Raw genomic sequence first — 18,457 nt, 5'->3', positions numbered from 1 at the left:
TAAATGTATATTTTAAATGTAAAATTTCGACAGTATAAATAAACATCTTTATAATAATTAGATTAAGTTAAACATTTATAGGCTACTGTTCATCATAATAAATAATATTAGGATTATAATAACATTCATAATAACACTTAACGGTGTGATATAATTGAAATGTCATGTTGTGTTGTTAGCCAAGAAACTGTGTCTCACTGCCAGACTGTAATAGGCATTGGGCGGAATTCAATGTACCACTGTTTTAATAACTTTCACTTTGTTATCAATCTTAATTGAGACAGCATTTGCCCATTCTTGCATGCTGCAGAGTGATCATTCTGTATTTGAGGTAATCCCTGTATTGAAATCAGTCCAGCTAAATCAGTTGGGTCGAAAGCGTTGACTCTAGCTGTATCAGCTGTTAAAAAGCCAAGTGGGATTTTTACTCAAGAGAAGGTTCCCTAATGATGTCAAAGGCTACTGTACTTTATACAACATGAAAAGACTACAGCTTTTGTTGAGAGATTCATGTTTCTGATCACAGACAGTGACACTCTTGTTTGCTCCATGTTATCACTCCACCAAAAGTTAGTTTTCAGGGTAATTGTGTCTAAAGCAGAGAGGATCTGTTGCTTGTGTTGGCCTACATATTTATTTCTTTAAAAAAAGATGATTTTAGGATTATCTAGTTCATCTAAATCTGTCTCACTGCCCACACTGGCAAAACTGTTGCTCTATGACTGACGGTGAGGTCAATAGATTAAGATCATTCGAAGTTCAGGCTGCTAAACAAATGCTCTGGGTTAAATGAAAAGGTGAACTGCTATTCTATCTGCAGTGCAAATCTCATTGGGAATCTGGAAGTATAACATAATAATCCCCTATGGCAATGTTCATTGCAGAGATCAAACTGCCAACATTCTGGCAACCAACTCCCCATATTCCAACCCTACAGTAGAGAACCAAAGTTTGGAGTAGAGAACCTATAGGCCTGAGAATAACATCAATGTATTACTGATATTTGATTTGAACACAGGGAGAAGCATTAAAACAGCATAGTACAGAACAATATCATTAAGATCACAGATTTATACATGCCGATGCAAGCTTACAGAGTGTAAGAAAGAAAGACTGAGAGGAAAAAGTTAAAAGCCTCTCAACTTTCTTTTCCTTTGAAATTCAATAAATGTGACCTTTCATTTAAGACTGGGTCCCATGACTTTAATCAACAACACATGGCACATGAATCTCATATTTCCCACTCACCTATTTAACAGCTAACTGGCTCAAAAGTTACACAATCAAATGACTGTGACAGTTTGCCACACTCTAAAGTTACACTGACAGATGCTTAAAATCAAATATGTCAAATATGTCACAATGTCAATTTAAAACATTTTTAATATCCTGAAGATTGAAATATTTTGTTCTTGTCAAGGACGTTAACATTATTCCACTACCACACCTATTTCACACTGTTTCTGTGTTTTAAGGATCAATTGGCAATCATGTACACTAATCCATAACTGTAAATTAAAACTTTATTTCTACTAAAACAAGCTTAAAATAGATAAATGTTTAAAAAAATCCCCTGCTTTATTCTGCTCATAACCTTGCTTTTTAATAGAAAGTATAACAGTCTGCTCATTCGTCAGGAAACAGCTCTACTTCCTAAACAACCTGTTCTATGATTAACTCGTTCTGGTCATCTGTAATTATTCAGTTTATTTCAATTATGCAATGTTTGCTGACAGCTTTTTGTCTATTATGTTTTTCTAATTCTTGCAATGGGTACTTTGTCACTTAATTTACAAATCTGAACCAAATACATTTAAACACTACAAACATTTGGAAGTCTTTTCAGTCTTATATAAACATCTTTAGCATTACCAATACACTCTTAAAATAGAAAATAAAGGTGCTTAAAAGGTTCTTCACATCGATGCCAGAGAAGAACCATTTTTGGTTCCACAAAGAACCAAAAAGAACCATATCTTTCTTACTTTTTATTATCTGAAGAACCCTTTTGCCACAAATAACTTTTTGGGAAACAAACTTCCGATGTTAAAGGTTCTTTATAAAACCAAAAGGTTCTTCTATGGAACCTTTTGACGCCCTTTTTATAAAAGTGTACAGCAAGGTTTATTTCTTGTGGTATACTCAAATCTCAAGGTTTAAGCATGACAACAATATTTCTCTCATGAAAACCCTGAGCTCCTGTAGCCTGTGTTAAAGTGTGGTTTTCTTAATTTCAAAAAGCCTAAAACGTATTCAAGGTGAAATGAAAACCTTCTCTTTACCATCAACTGAAAGCAATCTTCAGCAATCCACTTAAAGGTTTTTCTTAGCTGTTTTTGAATTTTTGAGGAGATTGGTTTGGAACAAGGTTGACCCTCATCTTTGTGTTTAAATGAAAAGCTTTACTTTGCATAGACCCTGCGGGCGGTGAGTCCGATCTAAAGATCTGATGAGGTGAGTTCCTGTTTTTAAATTAAGGAAGCCATTGCAAACAGACTACGGTACATTTGAGAAAGAGATGATGCTGCACACGGGCATCTTAGAGAGCATATTCCATTTTTCAAAGCCTCATCTGTCCCTGTGATTATAAAATGAATGTTTATTTTTCACAAACCAGTGACGGATCCTGCATACAGCTGTTTTACATCTACTTTTAATTCCTTTTGTAATACTTCCCTCTCATAGAAATCCCATAAGTATCTTTTTGAAATGGAGACACACAAGCACACGCACACTCATGCACACACACAACGTACGCTCGTAAGCGGACGTGCACAGACACAATACACACACAATATAAACAAGCAGGGATTACAATGAGAACTGAAAAAGCTGATGTTGTCTCATGACCACACTTTTTCCACCAGGCGTTTCCCAAGAGACGTAAATTCCATCCTCTAATCTTATTTGTCATTACATATTAGGGCCTTTCTTGTGTTTACAAACCATATTCCTTTGCACTTGATACACAATGCTAAGAGCTATGGAATCGAATCGGAGTGAAAGCCAATCCACGCTGGAGAAAACACAGTTTGGCCTGTTAGAAACAGGCTGAAGCACCTCCTCTGGTATCAAGAGGAGTAACTGTATCCCAGCTAGAATGTAACTGTTTATCGTGGGCTAATGTTCGGCAAGGGCTGCCAGAGTAGTGTGTGCTAAACAATGCACTCATTCAGGCAGCCGCGCATCTGCTAGTGATCTGGGCAGGGATGTCGATATGCTCTCAAGGACGACGGCCTATGGTCCAAGCCAGAGGAGAGGGAAGGTCTCGTGCCACCGTGCCCATCCTGAGAATGAATACAGAGACGACCGTATTCCGAGAAATGCTTGCTCATATTATATACATGATGAAAAGATTTACACCAGCCGACCCAAAGCCATACATGATCTATATCATTGCAGTCTCTTAATTCTTCATGTTGTAAGCTCCAGCTGCATTAATCTTGGGTTTGACCCCTCGCGTGACCCAAATGTTCCTGTAAAATAAACAGTAGAGCATTAGAGCAATTCAAGCGATGCCAAGGTAAATGCCAAGATTCCCAGGAAATGCATGAACTACCATGCAATGAAATTTGAATTAAAGCATCTCCAGATTAAAAAAAACCTTGTTTGATGGCCGATGATTGTGTGATGTGATTGATGATGTGAACTGCTTGTTGCAGATGAACCTGTACTCCAAAATGATCTAACACCTTGCTAGAGTATCTGTCACAACAGCGTCCTGGAACCTAACAAGAAATTGCATCTGGCAGTGCACAGTGTACTTGTTCTGCCTTCACAGAGCAGAACGACCCACTCATCTCTGGCTTCAGAGAAGTTAAATGACACATTTGACAGATGATTTTACAACGCAAAAAATACACACACACACACACACACCTCCACCTAGAGAGTGGGTTTTAATTACCTGTAGATTTCACTGACAATACCACCCATTTTTAAACAGTACGCAACGCTTTCAAATGTGGTTAATTAATAGGAAATGAATAAGACCCTTTGACTGTTTCTCTCATTAACAGTGTTGTAAGACAATTTTACGCACACCCTTCGGAGCACTGATAACGCGCAGGGGGCGAACGATAACACACCAGACAACGGCACCTATTCACTCCAATCTTACAACAACCTCCGCCACGCGTGGAGTCCTGGGTGAAAACCGATCTGTGGAAAATTGGGGAGGAAATAGCCTTCACGGGATCAACGTTGCAGTATAGAGTTACGGCGTAGGCCCCTCCCCCTGTCTGGCTCGCTCTTTTTTCTCAACCTCTCGGTTGGCTTTCCGAGAGGGCTCGCTCCAGCTCACGCTCAGACCGCTGAGAAATAGCAGGCAGAAGATGGCTGACTCGACCGGGCACTGTGAGCCCGCAACAGCAGCAGGACCAGCAGCAGCAGCAGCATCAACTTCACTGGGGCTTCTGACGCGCCTGCCATTCGCTGCCACTCTGCAACTCTAAAACGGCCCCGCCTCACTCAGTGCCGTGCGCGCCCGGGTTTTACCCCCAAATATTGACAAGAGATTTAAAGAAAACATGGCTGAGATGGAGAAAGAGGGAAGACCCCCGGAAAACAAGAGGAGCAGAAAACCAGCTCACCCCGTGAAGAGGGAAATTAACGCAGAGATGAAGGTAGGTTGTGCGCTCTCTCTCTGGCGCGGGACTCGAGCGCCCATAAAGGCTTGTCGTTTTTGGATGCGTTGAGCGCACCGCCGCTCCGCCCTCGGACTGGATATAGAGAAGCGATTCATTCACGCGCTGTGTGTTTGGGGTTAATTAGCTAACTTTGATTTTTTTGGACGCAGAACAGGTCGGGGTTATTTTCCACCCATTTTAATTCACGGGTCACTCTTACGTCTCCATTTCCAGCGCTTTATAAATGTGTACATTGTGACATATTTCTTTTCAGTCTATGCTATAAATATATATTATTTACATCAAATTCTTTCAAAAAAACTCCAGTACTGTATGAACATAACTTGTTCATATTATAGTTTGGTGTGTAATCCTCTCCTTCCACGGTAGTTGATGGAAAATCCAGTGCGTCAGTCATCGCGTCAAACAGCTGCCGTTACTACTACTACAACCTCCGTTACTATCACCTTGCTAAACAAGGGGGCCACGCAACAGAATCACAGAAACATCAGAATGGTGGAAGGATTGCGAATAAAGCAGGTTAGATGGGTGCAGCTGTCCAGCTGTTCCGATGGCAAGCGCTGGCCATTCTCCAGATGTGCAGCATTGACTGAGCGTGTTTTCCTTATCACAGATGCACGTTTGAAACGCATTTTACGCATATTTGCCACATGCACTCACATACCCGTTTATTAAAGATATTTTTCCGTTTTTTTATTGAGGGACTCGAAAACAGTATGTTTTTTTTGAAGGCGCACACAGGCGCTTTGTCTTCTGGATTTCTGGTGCTTATTGTCTGAAGCGTTTGCATCAGCTGGTATGCATGCAGGGTAATGTTTTGGAAACGCCGGAATATATTCCTAAAGCTATTCAGCCTATTTACTGTGCTCTTTACGAACTACATTCATGCTCATAGCACACGGTAACGAATTTCAGTATTATTCGATTCATCATGTGTGTCGGTCTCTGTGTTTGGGGGTTTTGTGAATTGTTTGAGAACTGTTCGAGTTCTTTCTTGTCAGTGATGATTTGACGGGACCTGCGCGAGGCTGGTCCACCGGGGCTCTAAAATTGACAGATATTGATCGACCTGTAGCGGAGATCCATGCGTTCGTCTCGCAGGTCTCCTTAAACACTACCTATCTTACTGTTTGACGTAACTAACACGCGCGCATGCACGCAGGCACGAAGAATTGCAATGCTGCCCTTGCAGAAACGGATTTATTCTGGAAATAATTTATTTATGTCAGGTATATGCTTTGGGAGTTTTGACTGTCCTGATGGAGAGGTTTGCTCAGATTATTATACAGATTTTTTGTGTGTCCCGTGCTTGTTTGAACAACAAAAAAACATCTGCCTGTGCGTTGCTTAAATTACTTACCGTTTCCTTTAATATGGGTATATTTTTTGTTGACAAGCATGGGATTGGACAAGTTTTATTTATGGGTATTGCCTTGTTTAGATGTTGCTCATCAGGGAATTTATTGATTTTTAAGTAATGCAATTATATTTTCCTAATGCAATTCTTATGTCATTGTTAAAAAGAGGAGATATTCTGGACAATGTGTGCTCATGATTCAAAGTGTTATAGCACAGTTGTTATAGGGTTTAGTCATCTCCTTTCCAAGGAATTGTGTGCACCTTTATTTTCATATTTTACACCATATACAAAGCTTTGTGGTGAATTGCAGGGGTGTTTGTTGTACAAGTTGGGCACAAGTCTGTCATTTCATCCATGTATTTGTCATTTTACCACAGAGATGTGGATGAAGCTGATCTCTGTCATGATTCTGACAGAGAGAGGAACATTAACCACATTTAAACCAACCAAACTATTTAAGGTCAAACGCAATTGAGATTCTGGGGTCAAAAGCAGTTGTTTAAAACAATTGAGTTAATGCACAAATAAATGTTTCTTTTTGATCTGTGCATGACCTTATTTTAGGTCAACAACAGACAAATTATATACATTTTGTAAATTATAATAGTTTTATTTAGACAAACCAACTCACATTTCCATTTAAAACAAAAGTCTTTTTGTTATAACACACACTATCAGATGGATATATTTCGCGTCATCCTCTTATATTTAGATAAATTAAGATTTATTTTATTATGAAATGCATGGATATGATCAATATGACAATAATGCTTGTAATGTAATGTTAGAGCATGTTTAAATGTTTTAATCTTTATTCCTAAACGACAATTTAGTTAATAAGAGTGCCTGTTTCCACACATGCTGGACAGCAAGTACACAAATATAGATGTACTGGACAGTACGGGTACCTTTTTCAGATACCATAAAACATACATGAAGAGCCATAACAATACATCACAATTTTATCACTTTTAAACGTTTTATGCTTAAATGACTACATTTGCTCCCTATATGCCGAATACATTCTCATATCCTTATACACACAAGAACCCCAGATGAAGTTATCCTCCTAAAACCTCTAGAGGTCCCCTAGATGGACCCCACGCACACCGGCACATGTGAGGACGGTGGTCTCATTTGCTTGCAAACATCGCAGATGTGTGAACATGCACACAATGTGTGTGTATCACAACCATGTAACATGAAAAACAGGAAACGGCAAAGCCATGGAGACAAAACAAAACTTTTCCCCAAACATTTGCGTCAACAGACACAGATCAGGTTCTGTGGAATCAAAGCTAAATTTGATACGTGGTGTAGAGTAACAAGAGGAGGGTTTAGAGCTAGGGTCTGTTTGAGGGGTCTGAGATACATATGTGAACAGGTGTCGCTATAACAGAGTGAAAGATTGAATACTTCCACCTCAATTGTTATTTTCAGTTAACTTTCTTGCCATCCTTTCTCTCAGTTCATTCTGTCTTTCATCATTAAAGATCAAGTCACCAGCAGTTCAGGTGATTTTTTTCTTCAAAGGTGGAGTAAAAGTGTTGAGAGACTGTCTTCCTGTCTGACGGCTGGTACCTATGTAAATATCTCCGACACGCTCAGCGCAAACATTGTGTTTCACGGTGTAACCTGAAAACGTACTGTAACACATAAAGTGTGTGCAAATATAATCTGTGTTCTGTGTTTGGTGTGCAGTTTTCTCTTATTGCCTCAGTAGAAACATGAGACCTGAGCATTATGAATTTCTCCCTCTCAGGTATCAGGTTTCCACCAACACACACACACTGTGTCTGAGGAGTCCCTGGCTTTGATGCATTTAAAACAATTCTTTGTTTCTCTTACAAGAAAAATGGAAAAAAGACAGAACAAGGTTATATTATGCCTTAAAGAGAGAGACTGAAATGGAGAGAGAGATGTCTGACAGTGTTGCCTTCATCTATGTCCGCTTTCATGTGCATGGTAAAATAAGCCTGTGCTTGTGATTGCCCAGACGGAGAGAGGAGAGAGAGTGAGGAGAATGGAATGTATACAGCAATAGGCAGCCTAAGCTGTAAAAACTGTAAACTGAGAATACAGGCAGGATCGGATATCAAGGAAGGTAGATGGAAATGAAAGCAGAGCGTAGCAGTGGGAGAGAGAGAGAAAGAGTATGGAAGAGAAAAAGCAAGTGATATTTAGCATGAGAGAGGGACGAGTTAAAAGAGAAAGAAGGGAACGGAAAAGTGTGGGTTGGGAAAGAGAGGTTGGTCAGAAGGAAAGTTGTTGAAGGGAGGGGGGAATTTTATCATTGGTGTATAGTGACCTACTCTTGTTACTGCACGCAGGGTGTCCGATTCCCCCTGCCGTCACAATCACGACGAACAGAGAGGAGGCAGAGAGGGAATGAGATTTGCTGCTTCATATCTCCTAACTTTTCTTGCTGATATTTCAGTCTGCTGTGAAAAAGCATTCTCTCAAATCGTTTCCTATTTGATTTAGTCTCTACCGGGACAGAAATACAGTATCTCTCACATTTTTGTTGTTTTTTTATAGTGATTTTTGGGTTTTATCATGCTGGTGTAATTACTGGGCAGCCTTCAGAGGGGAGGAGTGCAGGGAATTTCAGGTTGCAATTCTGAAAAAAAGTGTACGGAGCAACATTTAGAGCAGATTGGTGTGCAAAACCCTGAGCATTTAACAGAACTCAAGATGATTGGCAAGATTGTAAAAAGACACAAAGCAATTGAGGATACATAAATGGTCTTGGCTTTCTTCGGTATACCGCGCAAGTACATGTTTTATAAAACGGGCATTTTTAACAAGGAGGTCTGGGGTCATGCCTTCAGATCAAACAGTTAATCTGTAATAATCAAACTATAAATATCAGTCTGTTTCCTAATAAGAAAATGCTTTACTCGTCTGCACAATGGTAACCTCTTGAAATCACTACTTTACAAAACTCTTTAAATAACAGAATACTAAACATTTATAAGGCTCCTCTTGTTGTAATCTTGATATAAATACAAAAATGTCACTTTATTTCGAGATTTACTTCTATTATCCAGTCCACAGTCAACACAAAGCATGCTGGGAATCGTTCTGAAGACATTGGAAGATTCAATTAAAATTTTTGAGTTAAGTGACTTCTTATTTTCGTGTCCCTGAAACTCAAAATATCACAATCGTTAAACAGACTTAAAAGATTTAACATAAATTAACCTTTTCACAGTTTTGAGTACAGTTCGCTCATTTTTAATGAGTAGATTGTACTGTTCGGGAATACAGAAGTTACGTTTTGGGGCACAAGAACGTGCATCAGCAGCCACGTTTGTTTATGTTGTTGCTTTGAAACCGTCTATACACATATCAACATGTAATGACCTCACCTTTGATCTGTGATGAGTAGGTCAAGTCAGCTTGAGGAAGCTGGGCACCTCTAAACTCCGGTCAGTGTTTTAAAACTCTGAACTATAAAGTCTGGACTTTATAGAAAACCAATTTAGAACAGAGCTCATGTAATTCTTGATTGATCTGTGGTGCAGTGATACAGTTCAATAGGGTTTCCTGTGGACAGGGTGTGATTACTGACTGACCTTGTGAACTCGATCCTAAAACACTCCTCACCTTACACATAAGAGACAGGACAGACACCTAGTGGGCATGTGGTGGAAGTGCAGGGAAACTCGCAGAGTGGGGAAGCAAGGGAAACAAAGTGTTCTTCAGTTTAAAGCCTGCTGTAAACATAAAACAATGCAAGCTTTTTAAAACATTGATTTTGTTTTCATAGTTAAATGTTTTGTTATGTTTTGTTAAACTCCATTGTAGCTAAGATTGTATGTATATGGATTTTTTATAGTTTAGTGCTTAATATGCTGCAGAGAAAGGTTGTTGAAAATTGTATGTTGCAGTTCACTGCAGTAAATATTAAGGGACACCCGTCACAACTAAGCATATACTTGACACAACACAAAACAATACTTTGCTGTTTGACAGGTATGCAATTCATTGAAAGTTTCTATGTTTGATTGACAGTTGTTGACTCATGTCTCATCAGGTTCCGTCCAATCGGCCCCTCCCAGGGGTGGGGCAGGCAGGCAATCTCCATGGCAACTCGCCCTACTTGATGGTGAGAGCCAGAAATAAACAATATTTATATGAAAATTACTGGATACACATAAACACATACTGTACATATCTGAACACACAAAAATAATTTTATCACAGCATGTGTATATTCAGAATTACAAAATCTATAGAAAGATATTATATAAAATACAGTCTAGAACAAAGGCAGAGATGCATTACATGAATTCATTTTTAAAATAAATATGAGGTATTAAAATTTAATTTCTGAATAATAAAATATTTCTTAATAATAAAAATATAATTCACAGTAATATTAGTAATGATTATATATTATTTAAATTGTGGAAATAACTCTATAGAACAATTCATAAATAAAGATATAGTAGAAAGTAATAGAAGATAAATAAAATAAAAGAATATGTAATTTAGAAAAAAACATTTGTAGTCAGGCTGTTAGGAAAGGGGCAGCATTTTGAAGGCTATTGTGATATCATTAAATTTTATTTAATAAAATTGTATAGTTTTTAGTCTGCATAGAATAAAAGCATGTTTTTATATTATTTTATATGAATAATATATCTGTTTTTAAAACAGTTGCAAGCTTTATGCTTCTGGCTGTCTTATTGTTTCAATGAGAATCTAAACCTAAACACATAAAAAAATATATAATCAGCAGAACTACGCAGGTTTCAATGCTCTGTTCAGTTTTGATTTGTTTATAGTACTTTACACTCTTTTGCTCTCTGGAAATACATTTTACGGTGTGTTTGATGTTGTGCTCAATCTTGCTCCAGAATTCATCCTGAAAAGGGATACACGGCTTAAACTCTTGCAGCTATTTTCAGTCAAAATTTGTTTGTCCATGAGCTAGTGGATTTCTTGGACGAAACTGCCTTTGGCCTTGGTTTACAGTATTCCCTGTGGAGATTTCTGTTTATCCACATTGCAAAATCTGCCACTCAGAGGTTTCTTATTGACCATCTCAGTTCAATATGCCTTTTAAACAAACTGCAACAGGGATCAACAATGATCCTTTCACAGATTTCTTATATGTTTGTTTTTCTTTTATGATTAATTTTTAATGATTCTTTAAGTCTGACCTTCATAACAAAATAGATTTCAGATACAGCTGATAGTACAAAGTACAGCAGTGTTGACACGACAAATAATAAAACTGTTCACTGCATTTTACATTATCTTCTCTCCCACAGAGTTTTGCAGAAAACACCATGAATGAGTTGCTTGGATGGTACGGATATGACAAAGTGGAGTTACGAGACTCAGACGACATTGACATCCGTAACTACCCTGATGGAGAAATGCGGCAGCACATCTCTGTCCTGAAAGGTGAGCACAATTCAGAACTTTATTAACATACCATCAATCACTCACACATAAAAAAACAGAATCAGGCTGCGTTTTCCATACAATGAAATTAAACAGTGACCATGACAGCCATTGTCACCATTCACTAAAATGGGAAGAAGGTTTAATAGAATTAGACTTGACGGTGATTAAACAGAGCCAGATTTTTTTATTTTGGGGAAAAGTTTTAGAATCTAAGTGTACTTTCTAAACCCTCTGTGCATTAGAAACAAGTTTTTTTTGCTTTTTACCAAACCTCAATTCTCCATAAGCTCTTTTAGGTTAATTTTGGAAACCAGATTGTCACCAGAATGATCCTTAAGAGAATTCATCACCCAAAATCCAGATGAGGATTCAAAACAAGGACTGTAATCACACGTTACGCACAAAGTTTTAAATGTTGTAACAGGCAAAAGCACAGTTAAAAACTTTCTCTCCATCGTTCCCCCAAGAACATTATGATAAACCAGTTGCTTTTATCTCTGCGCACCCCATGCTGTCTCTTGGCTGCCCTTCGTGCCAAAGCATTAAAGAGTCTTAAACTGTCAGACACTTTTTCCTGCGGCCCTGTGGGGACAGAAAGAGATGCCAACACAATAAGCTATCTAATTCCTTGCTAAGTCCATACACCCCTTTAAAGAAATTTGTGATTTAAGCATTACAAAGTTCCCGTCTAGCCCGCAATCAGCCACATTTCTCTAACCTACCACGCCTTGCCATGTGACGCCGGCAGTAATTACTTTCTGCCGTCAGACAAATCCATGGCTCCAGATTACGATATTTGGCCATTGTGAGCTGATGTCGCTGGAAGTGGAGAGATTAGGCAAAGGACAATCAGACTTAATTAACTCGTTTAGCCGTGATCCTCTCCAAATGAACATGCTGTTAGACTTACAAATGGGCTTTTCTAACATCTACCAGTCATCTGTTTTGGGTGTTCTTGTTGAATTTTGTTGTGGCTGCAGGTGAAATTCACTGTTAAAACACTAGCGAGCGGACATAAATGACAGTGACATTTTCTATGAGTTTATTTCAAATATGCTGCAGATCCCACTAACCTCATGTATTTTGCACTGTTTAACCAATGTGTGAGACGTTACAAATCTGTGATTATGTTTCTTTTCCACTTTCTCCTCTCTAGAGAACTCTTTGCCAAAAGCATTCGCAGTGGAGAACAGCACTGGTTCTCCTCCACACGCCAACAGCTCTGGCTCCACTCCGACATCACGTAATGGAGTGTCGGCTGAGGCACCTGCAAACCCTTCCTCCTCCAAGGAGCATGGAGGCCTGCCAATCATAGTGCCCTTAATCCCGCCCCCTCTGATCAAAGCACCAGCAGGTAAGAGAAAAGAGGCGTCTTTTAATACGTTTCCTTGAAAGCCAAACACCAAGAGCACATTTTAAAACAACAAGAGACAATAAATTTGATCCATTTAGCTTTTTGATCATTTTAATTTGATAATGTTTTCTTATTTTAAACAAATGTTCAAATATGCCCAAGTAACCTAAATAAACGTTCCTTTATAGATGTTGATGGCTTGCACTAAATAAATGTTTGTTTAAGTTTTTTTTTTTACGTTCTGCTCAAGTCAAGTTTATTTATATAGCGCTTTTTACAAAGTTGCATTGTTTCAAAGCAGCTTTACATGAGAAAGAAAGCAACAAAAAGTGGACATAAAAAGGTCCTTGATTATAAATGTAAATACATGTAGAATGTGGTGATCAGTTCTGCTTTTGTTTAGACAAAGTCAAAGTAACAGTCCTGTCCATAACACAGCAGGCTAAAACCCTAATGTCTAATAGGGTGGCACCATAGTGTGGCACATCCCCAAACCAGTGTGCAAAGTGTGTGTGGATGTATTTGTGTGTGAATGTGTGATGTGGTGAGAAACAGATGGTGTAGACTTGCTAACCACCACGGCAACAGAAGCCAACCGCCCCCCAACCTCATCCCCGCCCCTTGCCTATGGCGCTATTAAATAATTCATGAAAATGCACATAGTGACAGAGGGCTTTTGACGTGGAGGTATGTGGTGCTCCACCACCGGATGTCCAACAAACACACACACACACAGACGCATCTCTCTCTTCTTAAAGATGCAACTCAGTGAGGCTTTGAGAAGCTGAGCTCAGGAAAAAAAACAGGATTGCCATGGTGCATTTCTATTAGAAAGTTTGTAGTTTTGAGGGTTGTAGAGGAACAGAGTATGTCTGTTGCTTTTTTCTGGCTGAGGTCGGTTAGGTGATCTCAGACCGCTTTGACCTTCTCATTTTCTGGATGCAGTTTGCAAAATCTCAGTATCTTTTCACTTTCCGTTCAAAAAGGAAAACAAGATTTTGTTCAAATGTGTTTCTACATACCACCTATCAATAAATATCCTAATGCCAGATTGCATAATGCTTGTTCGGTTTATTTCAAGTTTCTGAGTTTTGAAGAAGTTGTACTTGATGGCTGGATTAATTAAATCTTTGACATCACCGACGTCAAATGATTTGAAAAACCTCCCTTGCTAAATTGATTCACTGTTTCCATTCCTTTTAATTTGTTTCCTGATTCAATTGGTATGAACTCGCTTAGAATAATGAAAGACATAAGTTCAGAGTTCAGCCTATAGAAATATTTAACATAACAATCAGTCTTTCACAACATAATTCGCTTTACTCATTACAAAAGATAGTCAAGAGAGAGAGACGGTTGAGAGGACAGATTAAATCTAATCGGACCTTTTCTCCCCACATTTTCACATTGGTCCGATCATTAAGGAGCTGCTGAAGGGTGAGAGTGTCAAAGATCTCCGTGGAGAAATCATTTAACACGAGCAGACACATTAAAACAGATATCACACGCTCAGACTGAGCTTCAATGTCATGCTTAAAGATCTTAGAAGATTACAGCTCAAAAAACGAACCAAAAGTAAACAGTGTGGCAATGTCACTCATATTTGAATTAATTGGCTTTGTGCATACATCCATGTGGCTCTAGAAGCACACCCCACCCCCATTCCCTAACACGCACACATGTGCACAAAACCGAACACTTGTGCCCGCAAGCCACTGGTTGTTAGTAGAGCATGATGGGAAAGATAGTAATATCTTGTGGCGTGTGCTGAGATATACTGCAGGCAGACTGATTGATGCACACGCACCAAGAAACATCTTGACGTGTGTTGAGCGATTTATCATGACAGGTTTCTTTGAACCCTTTCTTGGAAAGGTGGTCTTGAAACAGACTCTGTGTATGTTTGTGTATTTTATATACTGTCTTTCAAATATTCTGTCTTAAATATACCGTGCAATATTCCAACCAGTCGTTACAGTGGATCTGATTTATGATGTCACAATCTTTGAGAATTTATATTCATATAACTTTTCTCTTTTCAGTGCACTTGTTTTTTTGTGTGTTTACGTTGGACTGAAAAGATAAACAAATTAAAATTACAACTTGATATCTCTTCTTTCTGTCTCTTTTTCTCTGTCTCAGAGGAGGACACCTCTAATGTTCAGATAATGTGTGCGTGGTGTCAGAAGGTGGGAGTTAAGCGATATTCTCTCAGTATGGGCTCTGAGCTGAAGAGTTTCTGTAGTGAGAAATGCTTCGCTGCCTGTCGACGTGCCTACTTCAAACGCAACAAGGTAAAGAGCCGCTCGATCTCCGCCTCTTCCTGTCCCTTCAGCCAACTAGGCTCCCTCTTTCTAACATCACTTTCCTCTTCTTTCACTTTTTTAGTGTTACTAAATTCTCTGGCCAGAAATGTATACAAAATACACATACATCTGATTAATTTTGCAATTTGTGATGTTGCCATTTAGTCATTTGGGCTTTTAGTCTGGGGCTCCCCATTATGGACAGCTGGCTAAAAAATTTTTTCGGTATCTCTATTTAGGATGACATTATTTGGCTTGTCTAAAATAACAGTTATTTTTATTTGCTGAAACATGATGTTTTTTTAATTCACTCTCAAAATCTTGGTTAGTCACTTTTATTTATCTTTTAAATGCAGTTGGTTCCTAAAGACCCACAGATGGCTGCTCAAGAACAAAAACATGTTTTAAGTAAGACGGGACCCATACTATTGTTTATTTTCACAAAACTGAAAGCAGCCAAACCTTCAGCATCTGCTGTGTAGCCATGTGAGGACGTCCAAAATGAGAGAGAGAGAGGTGTTTAGATTTAGAGCTCATGCCATCAGAGTGAGACAGCTATTGATTGTGTGTTTTCTTTTCTATCTAAGCTTGGATATGTGAGGAATTGCAGTGTAAGTATATTGTGTTTGAATTTCTCCTCTTTTGTGTTTGAGACTCTTTAGTAAACTTACTCACATACTGATGGCACTCATCATCATGGGCACATTCACATACACAAAAACACAAAAACACATGCAAACAGCACACACATTTACCTATACAGAACTATGCTTCCACAAACAAACACCCACATACACATGCATACACACACCTTTATATGAAACATACATAGATACATCCTATACAAACACACCCACTCCGACACACACACGCAAACACACACATACACACACACACACACACACAAGAGTCTCACACATGCATGCGTACACACTCTCACGTGCATGCATGTTTGTTCACAGCCACCCCTCAATCAGTGTGTGATGTGTTTGAGAACAGAACACGCAGCATGAAGAGATCAACAAACACGATGCTATACAGTACACATAATCTCTCTCAGTCACACACATAAATCTGCAGATACACAAAACATACAATTAGACATGCAATTGTATAAATTCTGTGAATTATAGCGCAGTGTGAATGGTGATTAAACTAAAACCAGATATTGTGTTTACCATATTGATTTTAATATCAATCATTTCAAATGTCAGGTCCAGTGGTGTTCATACTGAATTACTGATTTTTAGCACTCATCCAACACTCACACACAGGCATACTTAACTATTTTTAAAGTACTTATACATCCTTGCATTAACTGTTAAAATGAAATACCTTTTAACTGGGTTTATAAGACTACGCTGCATGAAATGTATAGGAAAGCATTAGTTCACATTGCTTATGTGTATATGCATTTAAAAAAAAAAAATGCTGCAAAATGGAAATGCTGTGATTTGACACGTCTGTCTTCCGTGAGTCACTACAAACCCATTCTGTCGTTAGTTGCACTCAGGGAATGACACTTTAATTACCGTAATGTAAAATAAAAGAGAAAGACAGAAAGAGAGACGGTCCATTGAAAGTGGAGGGTGAAGTTAATGAACACATCCACACAAAAATAGAAACACCATGACAACAAGAGAATATCATGACAGCTGTCAGAAACCATTTATTTATATCCTCCAGGTTACATTTCAACCGAGGCATAGGAAAAAGGTATAAACTTTGCTTAAAGCTAATAAAACCTATTTTTAGAACTGTTCAAATGAAGCCATTTTCATTCAAAATAAGTTTAGTTATGTAATTGAGCCCTCCCTTTACCCTTTAATTCAAATGTAATCATTGTTACTTTAAACATTCAGATGGATTACAGTAATGAGAATTTGGGGGGAAATGTACTCTAAAGTAATAATGGTCATAATAACAGTCTTCATTAATGCAATTTTTTTTTACTTTTTAAATTTTGGGTTGGAATGTGAACAGGACATGTTTTCGTAGCCCTCAGGGGATGGTCTGTGTCTTCTTGCCTGCTGTCTAATTTTCATCGTTTGTTTTTGTCATTAGCTTGAAAAGGATATTTTTATCATTTATTTACTTAAGAGTAATAGGAGAAAGGAGAATGGCATGTCTGATATGCAGATGTGGTCAGTGATTATTATAGTGTAAACTGTGAGGTGGTTTTGGCCGGTTTGTGGACTGCAGTGATGCTGTATGTGTTCTCTGAGGAGACGCTTCTGTGGAATGCCAAGTGAAAGTCTGGCAGGAATATGTTCATTTAATCCCACCAATCATAACACTGTTTTCTTCGCTCCTTTGACGATTCCTCTGGCTTTCCTCCATAACTGTGACTCCACCTCAAATTTCATAACTTATGAGGAGGGAGGTTAATTCAATTGCACTAAGAATCTATGAAAATGTTCTATTTTTCTGTGTGCAGGTTAGACTACACATGTTAAAAAGCAAAATAAAGCCAAATCGTAATTTTTTATCTACCACTGTCGACAGGTCAGTGTAAGGATTAGTGGATAGAAAACATCCCTGATTATTATATGAAAACACAGGAAGTCAGACCTGTGTGTTTTTGTGTGTGAAATGACACAACGGGGAGGGGGGGTTGTGGTATGTCTGGTTGCCGTGGCAGCAGTCTGGGGTTACTGCAGTAAATACCTGCAGGTGCTACCTTTTGAGAATTCAGTGAATGCATGCACACCGCACTTTACAATTTGGGTTATAAAACTTCCTCACACCAGCTGCATTAGGTGTTTACAACTTCTCTCCATTGATGATATAAGTTGTATGACAGTGTGTAGAAATGAGTGCAGCTGTTTTTTGTAACACCTTCCAAGATGTTGAGTCAAAAGTACTTGAGTCACTATGAACATTTCTGGATATCTATATTCAGCTGTTATGAAAGACAACGCAAATACAAAATCAATCATAAAAAAGGGACAAACACATTTCTACTATCTTGTCTTAATCCATCTTGGCCAAGTGGGAAAATCGAATCCTTTTTTAGCAGGTAGGCAGGTGACACAAATAGACTAACAGAAGTTACAGAACAGTTTGTGCTTTATGGCATGAGAACAGTATGAAACGCTATAATATGCAGCTCTCCCAACAAGAGCCAGAGAGAAAAGAAGAGTGTTGACTGAGTGGCCATATGCTGTGTGTGTGTGTACTGATGTTCATTGATATTTTAGTGTGTGTCAGTGTACAAGGGAAGGTTCAGGTGTGCAGACAGCTCAGAGAAAGGGGGAACAGAAAGAATTTTGAGACACAGAGAGTGTGAGTGTGTGTGTGTGTGTGTCTGGGCGGTGCTGATATTTTGCAGAATTTTGGTATGTCACCATTCAAAGGGATGTCAGGA

The 18,457-nt window shown here is 38.6% G+C and overlaps 1 protein-coding gene and 1 long non-coding RNA gene across 4 annotated transcripts in view; one reads left to right on the top strand and one right to left on the bottom strand.

Moving 5' to 3' along the window:
* Positions 1 to 2,581: 2,581 nt before the first annotated feature.
* Positions 2,582 to 4,708, bottom strand: LOC130432206 (uncharacterized). Its single transcript, XR_008908443.1, has 2 exons — positions 4,593 to 4,708; positions 2,582 to 3,476 (listed from the first exon to the last, which is right to left on the bottom strand). It is a non-coding gene; the product is annotated as an uncharacterized LOC130432206 (long non-coding RNA).
* The window catches only part of sobpa (sine oculis binding protein homolog (Drosophila) a), a 29,320-nt gene continuing 14,372 nt past the window's right edge, over positions 3,510 to 18,457 (top strand). For 2 of the 3 annotated variants that reach the window (XM_056761489.1, XM_056761487.1), the window contains exons 1-6: positions 3,510 to 4,625; positions 10,049 to 10,120; positions 11,292 to 11,427; positions 12,587 to 12,784; positions 14,927 to 15,078; positions 15,678 to 15,701. In XM_056761489.1, the coding sequence (XP_056617467.1) occupies positions 4,530 to 4,625; positions 10,049 to 10,120; positions 11,292 to 11,427; positions 12,587 to 12,784; positions 14,927 to 15,078; positions 15,678 to 15,701 (678 nt within the window). In that variant the 5' untranslated portion in view covers positions 3,510 to 4,529. The remainder of the gene's footprint in view (positions 4,626 to 10,048; positions 10,121 to 11,291; positions 11,428 to 12,586; positions 12,785 to 14,926; positions 15,079 to 15,677; positions 15,702 to 18,457) is intronic. The other variant, XM_056761488.1, reaches the window with a different exon arrangement.

This window comes from Triplophysa dalaica, chromosome 11 (assembly GCF_015846415.1).
Source record: "Triplophysa dalaica isolate WHDGS20190420 chromosome 11, ASM1584641v1, whole genome shotgun sequence".
Lineage (NCBI taxonomy): Eukaryota > Metazoa > Chordata > Actinopteri > Cypriniformes > Nemacheilidae > Triplophysa > Triplophysa dalaica.
This window is presented reverse-complemented; position numbering and strand designations above follow the sequence as displayed.